Raw genomic sequence first — 16,985 nt, 5'->3', positions numbered from 1 at the left:
TAATTAGTAAGTAGAATAACACATTTTTTTTTTAAGTCGTCTCATTAGTATGAACAAATACCATATTAATCGATACTAATGTTTAATGAATAAACATAATAACTGATGAACTGAATCACATTTCTTTTTCTGCGCAACACTGTTGAAAATAATCATACAATATTGTTATAATACGTAAGTTTTTTTTTAAATTTGTATTATACATTGTATTATTCTAAAATGTTTTTAGTTAAATAATATTGTGATGAGGTATGTCATTGTAATACGTTATTCGAAATGAAGAAAGTATTTTTCCAGCTAATTAACACAATACATTTATCAGTTTAAAATTGTATCTATAGGTGTGCTACTATACCATATTTTTTTGCCTAAAACTAACACTAGAACGTTTGGATAATACTCATGAATTGTAAACAATTGGTATAATTTTTAGGTCGATTACCTAAACCGTACTACATACATAGTAATAATTTAACCTATTTATGTAGCTTATAGTACTTTACAGAAAATATTTATACAATCAATTTTATAATGTGTACTAAATGAAACTTTCAAAACAGTAAACGCTTTTTGTTTTTCACCTTTAAAAATTAATCTTAAGCATATGAATGAGTTAAAAAATAGGACACCGAATAACTATCACTGATGACCAAGGAATCTAAATGCTAATGTAGGTACCACACATATGAACAATGCTAGTAAACAATTTGTTTTTATCCAGCTGAATTGGGTGTAATTTAAAATTAAAACTTTGTTAAAAATGTCAGATTAAAGTTAAATGTCAGTTTATGATAACAGAATACCCTTTTGTGACACTGTCGAAATTCACGGTATAGTTTTTCTGCACTCGTTTAGATAAAGTTTACAATCCACCAGTACATAGAATTTGCGTTATCTACTCCAGTCATCGTACTCTAAGTCATCGACCCCTTAACCTTCTCAATTTAGGCTGCTAAATATGCTCATTTGAAATTTCTTTATCTGCGTTTTTAAACGGCATAAAAAAACCCCGGGAAAAATAACCGTAATGTTATCGTAGGGGTACTCAAAATATTTAAGAATAAACAAACATTTTAGGATATTTTGAGTACCCCTATAATAAAAAACCATCATTATCATTTTAACCAGCCGCTGTTTGTGATAACAGAGTGTATTGTTTGGCTATTATCCAGTTCACATTTTACAGCTGCAGCGGTGTTCTGTGATTGAATGTGTTTCGTGTTTGTGTATTAATTTGTACACTTTTGTTAGTTACTTTAGTCACTTTTGATAGTTTTTTCACAATACTTATTTGTATTGTGTTCTATAATACAAAACCATACAATTAGTTGCTATATTTATAACTAGCACAATAATAAAGTATAGTGTATTTTAAATACTAAACAACCATTTCAGGAATATTGTTTAGCAGCAATTGTTATAACAAGTAGACACACAAAAATGATTAAAAATTTAATTTAATATTATTTTATTGTGAACGAATTTCAAAGCAAATTATTATAACCTACAGGTTTGCAGATAATGGCTGCGACCAGGGAACGTCGTGCTAATGCTGGAAACAAACTAGCACGTTTGCTAGATGAAGAAGAAGAGGACGACTTCTATAAGACTACCTATGGCGGTTTCAATGAAGAAGAACAAGACAACGATTTTCATTTTGTAGATGAAGACGTACCAGATGAAGTTGATTCCGATTTTAGTATTGATGAAAACGATGAAGTCATATCTGATAACGAAGAAGAAGAAAAACCAAAAAAAAACCAAAACAGGTCAATATTAAAGTTAAAATTCCTATGTTTTCTGAAATTATTAACGCATATAAATGAACTAAAGGTTATATATATATGTGTGTCTGAGTGGTTCCTAGCCTGTTACACAAAGCAGACCAAAACAAAATTATTATATTATTATATTGCCAAAATGAATAAATATTGTTTACTTTAAAATATAATTAGACAGTAACTAAAATTACCTTACCCAACTTTCCACCTAAAAAAATACTCAAGGGGGGTCTGGACCCGAAGACCCCCCTTGGTTGTGCCACTGTCACGATGCTTTCCTAAAATGTGATTTTGTCGATCTTCTTTTCTACTTTTTTTACAAAACAATTCTTTATTTCTACTCCCAATTAGGAAAAACCTGGGCATTATTTAAATGACTTTTTTTTTGTAATAGTGAAGTGAAAAAAAATATTTGTATAAAAAAATGTTTTCTTGTGCATTACATGCAGTTTCTTAGTAGAACTAAACAAATACATGTATTTTGTTTCTGTTGCGAAACAATATTATAAAATTATTTTTAGTGATTTTATATTTTCTGATTTGGTTTATTCATTTATAATTTTACATAATAAATAATACAACTTTGCCACAAAAGAAAATGAGTCGCATAAATAATTAAGGTCCATTAGTGATATTTGATCAAAAGTTCTCGGCAAACATTTATGTGATATGGAAAGTGAAAAGGAAAACCCTTGTCGGCTTTTTCCAAAATTAAGTTAGTGCTATTTTCTGAATCTTGGTTAGTTTTTAACAATTTAATACCTGGTCTTTGTAACTAAAAAAAAATGGCCAAATTATTGCAGTTTGAAATTTGAGAATCATCTCACATATTATGGAAATTACCATTTAGATATTTTATCATACATTTATCTATAATAAAAACAATGTATCCAAATTATAAGCAAGAATTATTATGTTAAAAAAAGTGTTTTTTAGTTTAACTGAGTTATGATACATTTTTTTAATTATCTAAATACATTTTGCAGATATCAAGAACCAAAAGCCCCAAAGCCTGTTCAGCAAAAAGAAACACCTAAAAGGAAACGATCCAGAACAGAGAAAGTCGCTGAAACCTCGTATGAACGTAAATCTATTAGACAATCTACGGCCGTTAAATCTCAAGAAACAATTGAGCGCATTAAAGAACGTCGTCGCAAAATTAAACGTATCAAGCCTATGCCCCCGGAAGAAATGCCTTCTCAACAAAAACTATTGGAAGAGGCAAAAGAAACCGAATTGGAAAATTTAAAATCACTAGAAAAATTCGAAAAATTAGAATTGGCAAAAAAACAAACTCGTGTCAAGCACCGTGTATTCTATACAGGCACAATAAAGTTCCACAGTAAATCCGTACCATTTGCTGGCGGAGATGAAGATACCGTAAATATTGAGACTGATGATCAAGAAGACAAACGGGAAAGTCGAGACGTTTTCGAACGTACTACGTTGACAATTAACGATTACGAAGAAGCAAAACGTTTATTTCCAAAAAAAGTAGCAATACCCCCTAAATCGCCAAGAAAGTGTGTATTCACCGGAGAATATGCTAGGTATGTTGATCCACTCACTGGTCATCCTTATAAAAATCAAAAAGTATTTTCTATACTGAGATCCGTGTACTCAATGCATTTTGATGAAGTGCTAGCGAAGAAAAAGTAACCTAATGTTGTATCATATTTTAGTGATTTCATTTTTGATCAACAATAAAAATAGAATATTTTTCATATTTTATAAATAATTAACAATCAAATGTTAAAAATGAAATGTGGAAATTTAAATTGACTTTGAGCCAACACTGATTATAAATATTGTTGTTATAATATTTTTCATTTCTAAGTTATTTTTATTATTTTGTTTTTTGTATTGTAGTCATTACGATAAAATATTGAATATTTTCATTGCCGATAATTTGTTGTTTTTTTTTTTGTCAATAAATGAAAACGGTTTATTCATAAATAAAATATTTATGTATTTTTCATTAATTTTAATTATACATATTATAACAATATATTCCTTTAAAAAATATGTAACACGAAGACCGCAACCCAAATAGTGTATATAATTTCAATAAAAACTGACTGATATCTTTTCGTATGATTAAATTTAATAATTTGAGGAGGTTTGTTCAAATTTGTCCATACTTGAAAATTTGGCAAACACTCTGACTTGTGAAATAAGTTTTTATTGAACTATATACGTAAATGGGTCCGAACATCGTTTTATAATAAAAATTTCCCACATACCATAAATTTACAAAAACAAGATTAACAAAAAAAAATAATAAGTATATCAATAAAGTATAAATAGATGAATTTATAAGTACGAAAAACTAATAATTTGAGTATAATAATTTATAGATTACATTTTTTTTTTTATGATTAATACCAAAATATAATTTCGGGTAACATTTATTATATTTTAATAATATTATTGTTAAAACTATTATATTAGTAATATAAAACTAATGTAAATGAAAAGAATTACAGCAAATTAATTCCATTTTTAATTTAATTAGAACATTTAATATTAGCTAAAAAAGAAGCTGTATAAGAATAATACATTTTTAACGATAGAATAACTTGTATACATAGTTTTTTAACTTAAAATTAATTTTATAATAATTATTATGGTGCAAAAAAACTCTAGACTGATCAACTTGAATGACCAAATCGTGTTTATGCTTAAATTTTTGTCGTTGTTTGTAATTATTGTACAAATAATTTTTGTATATTACATTGGTATTATCGTCAAACAATGCACTATTTGATTGGGAATGTAATTGTTAAATTCATTAGATTTTACACTTAAGAGTACTTAAAATTGTTATATACATACATTTAAATGTCCATTAAAATATACTTTACAATAAGTAAATATCGAATAACACCTTACTCGAATCGGTAAACGGGTATAATTTTTTATTGCACTGATATTGAATGGAATTACATTGTCGTACGTAATAGTAATGTTTATTTATTATTATTAATAACTATAATTATTTTAAATATATTATTGGAGGTGTACCTACATACAAATCCAACATACATAAAAGAGGACGGATTCCAATGACATAATATGAAAAAGAAAATTATATATGTTTTGGTTATAACTAAATAAGATAATAATATGTGCACGTAATAATATTTGCCTAACGGTTAATTCGTTTAAAAATATAACATATAAATCAATCTAGAATAACTTGGGATGATAATTCTATTATAATAATACTTCGAATTGTCATCGTAAACGATTAAAACCGCGCCAAAAGAAATTGTTTACCACCTTAGGAGATGCTTAAAAAAAAATACTTTGGCGGTTTTGCTAAGACAAAATATTATTAATTGAGCAAAATTCGGCCTGTAAAACGATAATATTATTATGTACCTATGTACAGCGTGTGTCTAGATAATTATTATTAATAAAACAATAATATATTATCCGTTTTATTTTCTTAAACAAAAAAGGTTAATAATTATAGTACTACATATATGCTAATATTATATAATGTAATTTTTTTCAAGTTTTGCAAAAAATTATTGTAGTATTTTCGGAGCCGACCGATCGTTGGTGCTGGTTTTGCGTAATTTGATTGTAGCGAACACGTTCGACCTGGAAGTATTAGTTAAACATAGTATTATTGTTACGTTAACAATTAATTATACACTGTATATTAAATTACTCAAATGTTAAATAACAACTGTAACACATTAGGGCGCGCACATCGGCCCAGAAAAGGCCGCGCTCGAAGATTCGAGAACTTGATCAGTAAGTACATCTTGTAATAATGTGTTTATATAAAAAAATATATTTCAGATACCTTCTGGGGTACCTTCTTATACCGTACAAGATATTAATATCACAATAATATTATGCCTATTTGCACAGTAACTCCCTCTTATTACCGCATCAATTGCATGCTACATGCTCGAAGTAAGACCATGCGATACCTCTGTGATTTCCTGATAATCATTTTTATTAAAATGATTTCAGGAGCGATGCTAGGTGGGTATGTGTCTCCGAGTTGAAATTTTATGATGTCCTAGTAGTGTCCCCACCTCTACAATTTGAGCAATTCAAAACTGCATTGTTTTTAATATATTTCCTATAATATTTTTCCAGCTTAGCATCTCCGCCAATGAAAGATGACACTGAAAAGTTTTCCAACTTATTAACACTTCTTTTGGGTTTTACATAAGTTAAAATTAATAATTTAAGTTTTATAGTTCTTAAGTATATACGTGCGGATTTCCTCTGTCTTGTCTGTCTCGAACTCAAAGTTTATTTTCTCATTCATAAGTGAACTCTGTCTTTCGTCTCGTCTCGGTTTGTAGATTATCATAGATTAAAAAAAATATATATGATTTTTTTTTTCAGCGTAAAGCATTCGAGACTGTAGAAAAATTGAATCGAAAAAAGGTGGACAATATATTGAAAGTATAAAAAATGCAAATAAAGTAAAAACCGCGAGATGCTGTTTTTATAATGTTTTTAAAGCATGGTAGTAAATTAAGGCTCGGCAAAGTTTCAAAATGAAAGCATCGTGGACGTGAGGGGTCTCGTTCACAGTAATAAAAACGTGCACTGGGGTTGCCTTGATTAACTTCCGTTTTCGCCTGTACTTTAACGAAATTACCAAGGAGTTCTTTTTTTTTTCAATTTCCCCACGCCCCAGAACAAATTTATGACATGACCCGATAACTCAAAGAGACGATAACAAATGTTTTTTCTAACAATAAGATACATTCATCGCGTACCTACATGGGGTTTAGGCCATGCATGAGTTATACAATTTGGCCAGGGAAAATGTAAACCGGGTCGTAACGTGATTTAATTCAAACGCATTACAAGAGTTTTTATCGTCACGTCATGACTTGAAAGACGATAAGCAGAAAACCAAAAATTATCTACTCAAAATTAAAATACACCTAAATTGTCAATCACTTAAAGCTATCATTTATATTCAATTAGCTACTATACATATTTCCAATGCCCAATGGCGTAACTCACCTGAATAAAGAATTTAAAACAAACCAAAAAGAGAAATTTCAAAGTTTAACGCCTCGTGAAATACCTACTTCGCTGTTGGCTTTAATTTTTAACGGCTGAAGGGTTTAATATTTAAGTGATTTTCAAGCGAATTGTTGTTTGTTGATATTCCCGCACAATCCGCACAACGAATACATAATATTAGATTAGGTAGATGCAAGTATTTAGATTCTAGTGTCTACCCGTGAGTCATGAATAATATTATAGCGTTACTTATGTGATTTTGTTATTATTAGTGGTAACTGATATTGATGGTGGATGATGGTTGCCAAGTTGTTTGTACTGTCTAATTTTCTACTAAGCAGTAATGTACACATTTGTTTTTTACTTGTTTGTTGATTGTTTTTCTTAAAGTTTTAGAACAGCCGTTTTGAACCACTCCATCCCCATATTCTCTCCCCCCCCCCAAAAAAATGGAACGTGAAAATGGAGAAATTTACGAAGGCGATCCGAAAAAATTTCGCTACCGTCGTCCACGCAATACTTAAGCGCCGATATCGCGCATTTACCTCGTGAGTTAAGTTCTAACTTGAACTACTTCTTGCGCTTTTCGCCCCACGAGTCGTACCAGCTGTCTGTACCGGCGTGGGTGCTGTTGTTGATGTACTTGAACGTTTGCAATTTCGAACTCTCGAACCGCGCGTCCACGTCCGAATCTTGATATCCGTCGTCGACTGCGCCACCCGTCGTAGGTATTTGCATGGTCATTTTGCCGTTTACGATGCCATGGGGCTGCTGATGCTGTTGCGATTGCTGTTTGATCAAACGGGTCCTGGGGAGAAGACTCTGCGGGGCCGACGCCCTGGACGGCGAGTTCTTCAGGTGATCGTCGACCACAATGCAAGATTCGGAATCTTCGCCGGCACTGGACGACCCGTTGTCCAAGGGTTCGTCATCGTCCGATGCGCTACGCCTGTGATCGTGACCCGCCGGACGGTGTTGGAGACGATGGTGTGGTTGTTGGTGTTGATGGTGGTTGTGTCTGTCTTCGTCTCCGCCACCGTAAGACCTCCTCAAGACGGTCGACGAACCGTTCATTATCGTTTGATTGTCGTCGTCGTCGTTGTTGTTATTACCGAAACCGTTGCTACTACCGCCGATGTCGATCTCTCTTGTTATGGCGAATTTCTTGTTGGTCAACGGAGTGCCACCGCCGTTTTTTATACCTGTTTGCAGCTGCTGCTGCTGCTGCTGCTGTTGCTGTTGCTTTTTCAGCTCTTCGGCCTCGGCAGCGTTCACGTCCACCAGAGACCTGTGCTTCCACATTGACATGCCCATCAGCACGTCGTCTCCAGATTTCTTGAACTTCCACATGGATTTCGTGCGTTTGATCTTTTTGTCTTGGAACGCGCCATTGTCCGCCCCGTTACTACGACCCCCGGACAAGGATCTGGGGTAACCGTCAAAAGCCGACAAGTGTCCGACGCTGGAACTCTGCCGCATCGACGGGCCCGTGTTTCGTCGGGAACCCATGGCACCGCTGTTGTTGTAAGAAGACTTCAGAGTGCCCGCCATAGACCCGTTGGATTTCATAGACTCGGCTAACTTCATTTTGGTTTCTTTCGTGATCTCTTTCGGTCTGGTCAAAACACAATCGAATAACATTGGTGTAATATAAAATATGAGCCAATCGTTTGCCACCATTCCGTCACCTCGATAAGCGCATACAATGCAATGTATATTATATTAAAATTAGGTATATCTGACACCATTGCTTAGCTCTATTAATATATAGTATTTGCACTTTGTTTGTGCTTCACCTATACATAGCCAGACGTCTATGAATTTTAAAGCATGCCGTCCTAATTTTATTTCACCACTTATCGCATTTTGTTAATTTTATTTATTTAGCATTTTTCCGTCAAACGAAAACCACGTTCAAACGCATAAATACTGGCAATCCCTTATTTGTTCTGAATAATTGTTAGGTTAGTTAGCTAGTACTTCTCCTGTTCAAAGGAGTTAAATGCATTTAAGATTAAAAGCAACTTTTTTGCCTACTGTATTACAAAAGCTACTCGTACACCATAGTAATACTTATGAAAAAGCCACCAACCATGAACGCCAAACGAAGCTCTTATTACATATTGAAACTGTTTAAAACTATCACCTCTTGAAATATATGCAAAAGTACAAGCTAATGACGATTATAAAATATTGTTTTATTTAAGTTTACCTTGTGTTTTCATCGTCAGAATAGTCGATTTCGGGAGCAGGCGGTGGGTCGTTACTAAAACCGCTGTCGTTGCTGCTGTGTAAGCTAGCATTACCGTGTTGATGATGAACACCGTTTCCAGCGCCGCCGATGACATTGGGACGTTTTTCGTTCACACCGTGGCCGGATTTACCTGGAGGCGGCGGCAATGTCTGTGGTGGTGGAGGGAAGAATGCAGCTGGGGGTGGAACGTGACCACCGTATTGGCGAGGTGCCACTGGAGCAGGCACAGAAGGCGGGGGTACTTGGTTTCCATAACCGTTAGCTCTCCCGTCTCCTCTCAACCGGGCCTAGAAAAAAATTTGGTTAATCGGTTTGTACAAAAAAAATTTCATCTTAGACCCTAACCTACAAATTCGGTGAGTGAAGATCCGGCCAAAGCATAAGTTTCTAGTTTTCACAAATAAAGAATAAAAAAACCCACGTTATGTGACATCTAGGTTTCAATATTTTGTTAAGAACAACACTCGAAGCACAAAGTACGAGTTTTTTTTAGCATTTTACTGTGCAAGAAGATAATACTAATATTAAATACGTAGAATAATCGACGACATAACTAGTGCATTAAGTGAAATAACCCAAATCATTAACGAACAGCACGGCCTTTCTTATTCGTATTATATTATTTCCACTTTGGATGATCGACCAAAAAAAATGTTGAACAATGTTTGAAAATCAAGTGAAAGTAAATTGAAGTGTTCCGAGATTTATCTGGATTACGAAATAAAAAATAGTGTACTTAATGATGCAGACAATTTGTCTAACACAATAAATTGTGCGATTAAACGAAATTACATTATAGAACTCACGGTCGTAATACGTGTGACGAAAGTCAAAAGAGAAGGTATTAGTCATGTTCGAGTATTAGAACGTGAGAGTTACTCTATTCGAGTATTATTAAATAAGAGAGATAATCGCTTACGAGATAACAATATTCGTGCGGACCTATCCAAGTCGGTCTATCAATACGGCAAGAGTTGGAAAGTAACTTACTGGATATAGATTTCGGTGAGGTAGAGAATCGCCAAATCTTGTTAGAGTGGCCGATTGAAAACGGTTTTGTTTGCCGACCGTAGCGGATTCGCTTCTGTTGTGGCTGGAAATGATTGATTGTCCCACAGAATCCTTACGCCTGTAAGATGATGGCGAATCTCTGTACGGAAATAATAAAAAAAAAAATACTGTTAGAAAATAAATACACGTCAAACGAGCAGATCAGTTCAACAGCGAAATCGTACGTTTTGTGAATTCTGGCAATAACACATGCAAAACTCATCTTATTATGATTTTTTAGACTTTTACTACATACGTTTGGGGTGAGCTTGAAAATTAAGTAAAAATGTATACTTACGAAAAAACAGATTCGTCCAATACGGGCTCGGTGTACGCCAACGGGAACCAACCGCTGCATTGAGTGCGCAAATTCTCTCCATACTGCCATCCTTTGGTGCGTTCGCCTAAAACATACGACGTGGTTGGGTTAATAGCTGAAGTCGAAGACAAATTTACAACTTAAACACTGACCTGTCACCGCAATAGTGTCTCCTTCGTGGAAGCTCAATTGATTGTCGCCGCTGGACAAATAAGCGTGTATGGCTTGCACGAGTTGCGGGCCTTGCGATTCCCATCCGTTATCCACAATCGCCATAGATTTCGGTCTGGATCCGCTATTTTTGGGGCTAGGGCCGTTTTCAACTATAGAAAAAATACCATGAGCACACGTGAGATACAAATAACAGCAAAAATAAAACTTGTTGTGTTTTTGTTAACAAGATAATGCGGTAAATTGACTTTATAAACGTATAATTAACCAACAACTTTAATTAGTCCAACGAATCGGCATTGTATCCCAAACTAATGCACTTTTGTCGCTGTTTACATTTGAATAATGAATTAAATAGGAGCAGTTGAAAATGGATCGGTCAAATGATTCGAACAACGAGACCATCGGTAACATAGAGTTAACCGCAGACATGCCATCAAAGTCTGATGACTCGTTATTATAAATAATTTGTACGTCATCTTTAAAAAAATATGCAATGTACCTCTGTTCAGAGACTGCGATGAAGCGTTTAAATTGAAATCTGACTTTGCTCTGGACAACGGGTAATTCAACACTGGACTTGAGATATCCATCATGGCACGGACGTCCAAGCAAGAAGCGTCCATCGATTTCGTTTTTCTCAATTGTGACGTCAGCGAAGTCCGATCGTCGTCGATCCTCTGCGGACCAACGTTGTCGTCGTCCAACCAGAAGCTTACTTGCTGAAATTCGCAAAAAACACACATGGTGCATCTTGTTGGATTGCATTGTCGTTTTTCTTATATTATGCATACCCGAAGTTTCGCTGCAAACATGGACTCCACGGCTTCCGGAAGTCTCTCTCTGGACTTGGCCACGTCCAACCAGTCGCCCAAGTGTTCGTCGTACATTGTCTGGCTGTTGGTGTGATAGGCCAGACAGTGTTTCACCAACGAACACTGTCGTTCCAGCACGAATCCGTACCTGCGTCTCTCCTGAGTCATCGCCTGTCATAAGGAAACGTTTCAACGTTGACAAATCCAGTGCGACAAAAATCACAGAGATAATGTATATAGAGATCAGCCAAGAGAAAACGGGGCGGCATACTTACGTTCTTCAAACTCTGTTCGCAGAAGTTGTCCAATTTAGATTTTTCCTCTTCTAAAACTTGCATGGTCTGAAAAAAATTAACGACAATTACATATTTTGGTAATATTAAACTTTAACCGCCGAAAGACAACTTTAGCAAACGTCACGCAAAACTACCATAGGCCGGGTTGAGCAGCGAACGATATTTGATTTTGTTTTGTTTGTGTAAATCCACAACAAACAAAGCATTTCGCACGTTTACGCCTGGTTATATTGTTATAACGGATCGCCCCTCGTGTGTTATACACATAAAACCAAGTGTATACTTTACGAACAATGAGCGTCTTCAATGGACTGGCAATAATTTTTATCTCTCGACACATTTGGGCTTCATGGTGCCAAACAAATAAAAAATAAAAAACTCGACAATAAAACATTTGAATAATCATAGTCGAACCACGCCAATGCGTCTGGGCATGACCGTTTTTAAGTCCTAAATGTAAATTAAAAACCTACCTCCCTCCCGCATATACAAGTATCAACGATGTAGAGGAGACCTCTGGTTTTTGTTTTTTATTATTATTTTATTATTATTGTCTCGGAGTTGTTCGGTCAGACGCAATGTCATTTCGGTTTGAAATATGTTAGTTCCGATTGCACTCCTCCTCGGCTCGTATAGTTTATTAAATATACATTTTTTAAGTAAAAAACCAACGTTATACTGCCTATGCACTTTTAACTGGCAAAACAGTGCGTAGGGGTTTTAATAGTATAATATTGACTTTATAATTTATGATAAAACACGAGTATAGTGCTCACTTTGATTTCTTTGTCCATCGCCAATCCTGCTTTGGGGCCTACTTTGTGCTTTTTGCGACACTTTTTCATGGCCGAAGCCGCTTTGCTGTAGCTCTCGGATCTCTGTTTGTGTTGTTGCAGGAATCGCTTTTGTTCGGACTGTTAAAAAAAAAAACAAAAAAGGTAAATCGTTATTAAATTTTCGTTTTTGTAAATTTTATCAGATCCGTGTCCGAAACTCGTGGGGTTAATCAGTATAGGACCGGTAGAGCTGTGACCAAAAAGGGTCAAACAGATTATTTATTGGATAGGGACGGTTTACACACGGGACCGACCGACCGACAATAATAAAGTCGTTCGCAAAAATAGTATTATAATGTATTCGGTTATTGTGTATGGATTCGGACAAGCGGGTTTTACCACCCTCGTACCCTCCTCATGTTCTTATAACGCTGTCCGTTAAATGTTGTAATGTGAAAAATAATAATAATACATGCAATCATAAAGACTTATGGCGAATAACCAAAACCACGTGAACCCATTGTAAATAATCCCACACAACCAATAATCATATATATATAAAATATTACCTGAACCACTTTGGTATCCTTTTCCAGATTCGTTTCGAGCGGTACCAGCAAATCGACGTAAAACGCTTTTAGCTAAAAAAAAAAAAACGAAAATCAAACGTTAATCATACTGTTTTTTTTTTTTAATTACTGAATAGGGTAATAAAGTATAACAGAATTGACGACAGCCTAATGGTGACGAAATAGTGATCATAATTTTATCAGTTTTTAGAGATTTTGAAAAAAGTATTTCTATTTAAAAAAGTATATCTGTTTATTAACATTTAAGAACACATCAAAAGTTGAATTTCCATTTTTCGTACAAATTTTATTACAATCACTCCTAATCTTTTAGTTCTCACTTCTTCATTTACTTTATTTCGATTAAAACCCTTATCTGTTTCTGAGGCGATAATTATTTTTTTGTAAAGGTGGCAAATTTTAACAATTATAATTCGAAAGGTTAAAAATAGTTAAACGTCAGACTCGGATGGATGTTGACACTTAGATAGGACAAGAAGCGTTTGATTTTTTTTTCTTGGGTCTATAATCTTAGACATTGACGTGGAATAACGTTAAACGATTTTTAACAAAAATGTCTGCTTGTGTTTATTTTGCACTCTCACGACCAATAATATATTTTAAGTACTTAACATAGACATGTTCGCAATTTTACCAAATTTGTTAGTGTCTTATTTAATAATATTCCTGTCATTTCTTGTAGAAAACGAGACATTTAAGGCGTCCATGACTTTCTGTTTGTGTCACTGCATCTTAACCCGACAAAACGTCCACATTACCTATGTCTCCGTTATTTTAATGACCTTTGATTACATGACATTATAGCTGTTATATCGTGTAAACATAATGCTTTTAGACGAAGATTAAACAGTCTATCTCCAGTCATTATATTTGATTTAATAATTATTCTATCTTGACATCCCGAATACACATTGTCCTTCTTATTCCCTTTTTTCTGCTTCAAACTATGTATTTACCTATAACTTTTTTGTCCATTTGTGCCAATTACCGGCATATTATATTTATAGAACAATCAATCTTGTTAAATTTTTTTTTTATCTAAACAAGTTATGTTTGGAGTATGCGTTTTTTAAATCATACATGCTATTAAGTATTTTATTGGGTAGTAGTACTGTTACAGTTGTGTCAGAAAGTAGGCGTCATGCAAGCGTGTAGTGAAATTGCCTACTCGGAGCGCCGCCTAAAATATCTCGACGTAATAATATGATCCCAGACAACAAGAGCGACTGACGGATGGCAAACCTGATGCCATTGAAAAAACAGACCCACACACTCACAAAGGGCATAAGCCTTAAAACTAGACTGTATATAAATTGTATAATTCGAAATTGAGAGTCCAAGGATTTGCGGGCGAGGGTGGTTAGAAAAAAGTTTCGGCCAATCCGACCGTAAGTCTCAATCTGTTACCAGAGAATGTTTTTCCTCATCTCGTAACCGTCGGCTATATATATATGGTCTGATAAATGTATTATTAAAAAAAAAATAATAATGGCAAACGTGTATCGCATTGCTTCCAAAAACTTTTCTTCAGCCATTTTCTCCACCTCCAATGCTATAAGTAGTGGAACCGAACAAAGAGCTGTGCGCAACAACGGTGTCACCGAAGTCTTTGAACAAAAAATAACCGAAATCTATAGAAAAAACATATATTATGTAGAAAGTTTGCTTTTTTCCACCAATACAAAGTTTCTAGCCAATACCACAAGGGGCCGCGTGATCATATTATAACGCCTTTGCAGCACCATACCGGGATCGTCTGAAATACCGCGTTAGAAAGAGAAAATACTCATCAGAAATGCTGTTATAGCAAAAAACTGAATTTAAACATTAAATGCACAACAGTGGATCAATATTCGAACAATTTGAAAATTGGTTAAACTACTGTTGTACGAAATTGATCACAGTATATTGAAAAGGAAAACCTGTTCTAAAACAATTTTAACGGCGTTTTGTTAACGAATTTTCTTCAAAAAGATTATTTTCAAAAGCCCGCGTGTAGCTTTTATAAGCGTTTTAAATTGGAAAACTTTCGGGTTGACAACATAATACAATTACAGTGCTGTTTTATACATTATGCCGTTTTTATCACGAGACGACAGTATGTACCTCGACAATGACATTATATGTACCGTCGTAGTACATTAATTTCAAATATAAACTATTCTCGTTATTATAAATTATAGTCTTCAAAGGCTAATGGGTTATACTGTAGAGGTGTAAACTCAAAATGAACTTCAATTTTATAGTCGCTATATAATGTCGAGTATATACATATAAAATGAATAACTGAAGGGCTTGGATCAACAAGATGAATCAACTTTTTTAAATTATACTACAATAGGCGGATAACCCACGTTTTGCAATATCTCTGTAAGTAGTAGTCCGACTTTACTGCTTTCTTGTGGCACCAATAAAGATAACTTTAAAATAATTTTTGCATAGACATTTTTCTACGAAATATTACATTTTGATCGAAATGGACTTGTCAGGTTGTTGCTCCAAGCCCTTCAATTGCTTGTAAGTACACAAAAGACAAGCGTAACGTGTACAAATTTTAATTAATTTTCAAGAAATTATATTCAACCTAGTCTTGAAAATATAAGAATATGAGAGGACAATTCGTTGTGTTTTGTTTCTTTTTTGTTTTTTTTTTTATAACGATTCTACCGTTACATAATATAATAAACAACTTATAAAGTCAAAACAGACATACAATTATAATTTAATAGGTAAGTTAACTGAACGGATTACGTCAAGCGGTATAATTGGTTTGTTAAGACGTTACAGCAGATCGGGATTTTATTTTTGTGTTGTACCTACACTTGAAATTATATTGCGCGAAATTTTCTCTGTTAACTCAACCGTTTAAATAAATATTTCACGCCTTTTTTAAAACTTTTTAAAGCTTTTTTTTTATTTCCACGTCACATCGGTCGTTATTAATACTTAATACGAGACGCGATTCTTCGATATTTCAAAATAATAATTAACGCTCACAGTAATAACGGTAAGACAGCTATTGTTGAGATATTATCATGTAAATTACCGCTATATATAATATAAAAGAGCAAGAGGGTGGTGGTTTGTATGATCATAGATCGGTTTGACTGAAGCGATTGCAGGAGGGGAGAAATCCCCGGAAGCCAATGCTGGGCTACAATAATTTGCCTTACCACTTGGGTCGAAACTATCTCTGTTTGTTGACTGTACATTGCCTGAGGTGAATGTATACAGTAATAATATTATCATCATCATCATATTATTGTCTGGGTAGGTAATTTAAATTCCTTCGCGTTACGATACCTAACTTATACACAGTAAGCACACCGTTGCTTAGACGCGCTTAATGCATTGTAATATTTAATGTGTTTAACTTGACGGCATTAGAATGATTTATCAAAACTTAACAGTTAAAAACACATGTCACATAATTAAGCATTTACGGTTTGGTTGATTGATTTTAATAAAAAATGACGTTGTGCTTTGTTATTTTATTATAATATCTCGTATGATTTTTTTTTTTTTTTAAATAACTTTTCTACATTGAAAGTTAGCTGCGCAATTTATTTGGTCTATAGTACATGAATTGTTAGAGAATATAAAATTTTTCAATACCTCCTCTCGGCAACTAACTCTCGGTTGTTCGACAAATTGTAGATAATATAGCGACACCATTGAATACCATAATATTGTTTAATATAATACATTATATAGCCTACGGTAGTATTTATCTGTCTGCGTTGTGAAATTAGCTTTATATTATACAGCCAAGAGGAAATCATCGTTTACTGTCGCTGTGCCGGTGCATATTTTATATTTTAATAACTTTCGTTTAGCAATTCAATCGAATAGCTGAATAAATTACAAAAAATTGAATATAAATCCGTTAGGTAAATTTCAATTTCAATGGAAAATTTATAAGA

At 34.0% G+C, this 16,985-nt stretch overlaps 2 protein-coding genes across 3 annotated transcripts in view; one reads left to right on the top strand and one right to left on the bottom strand.

Annotated features, from left to right (window-relative positions):
• The first annotated feature begins 84 nt into the window (after positions 1-84).
• Positions 85-3,707, top strand: LOC126834499 (vacuolar protein sorting-associated protein 72 homolog). 2 transcript variants are annotated; one of them, XM_050566460.1, is made up of 3 exons: positions 85-174; positions 1,511-1,769; positions 2,768-3,707. In XM_050566460.1, exons 2-3 carry the CDS (start codon positions 1,522-1,524, stop codon positions 3,438-3,440), a joined length of 921 nt encoding a protein of 306 aa, XP_050422417.1. In that variant the 5' UTR covers positions 85-174; positions 1,511-1,521; the 3' UTR covers positions 3,441-3,707. The 2 variants fall into 2 exon arrangements, with proteins under 2 accessions (XP_050422417.1, XP_050422416.1); XM_050566459.1 differs by lacking the exon at positions 85-174 and adding an exon at positions 1,171-1,426 and having other exon boundaries at positions 2,768-3,706.
• A 61-nt stretch (positions 3,708-3,768) lies between these two features.
• The window catches only part of LOC126834495 (uncharacterized), a 102,751-nt gene continuing 89,534 nt past the window's right edge, over positions 3,769-16,985 (bottom strand). The window contains exons 5-15 of the mRNA XM_050566451.1: positions 13,042-13,113; positions 12,473-12,610; positions 11,676-11,741; positions 11,380-11,571; positions 11,088-11,307; positions 10,567-10,737; positions 10,394-10,499; positions 10,036-10,195; positions 9,004-9,332; positions 7,337-8,406; positions 3,769-5,390 (exon numbers count right to left, since the gene is read on the bottom strand). Coding sequence (XP_050422408.1) covers positions 7,362-8,406; positions 9,004-9,332; positions 10,036-10,195; positions 10,394-10,499; positions 10,567-10,737; positions 11,088-11,307; positions 11,380-11,571; positions 11,676-11,741; positions 12,473-12,610; positions 13,042-13,113 — 2,499 coding nt within the window. The 3' untranslated portion in view covers positions 3,769-5,390; positions 7,337-7,361. The remainder of the gene's footprint in view (positions 5,391-7,336; positions 8,407-9,003; positions 9,333-10,035; positions 10,196-10,393; positions 10,500-10,566; positions 10,738-11,087; positions 11,308-11,379; positions 11,572-11,675; positions 11,742-12,472; positions 12,611-13,041; positions 13,114-16,985) is intronic.

This window comes from Adelges cooleyi, unplaced genomic scaffold, assembly GCF_023614345.1.
Source record: "Adelges cooleyi isolate 19-005CV unplaced genomic scaffold, UGA_ACOO_1.1 ACOO_flye_CR_arks_rails_tigmint_CR_PRNA_21, whole genome shotgun sequence".
NCBI lineage: Eukaryota > Metazoa > Arthropoda > Insecta > Hemiptera > Adelgidae > Adelges > Adelges cooleyi.
Note: the sequence above shows the minus strand (reverse complement) of the source record. Positions and strands in the feature narration are given on the sequence as shown.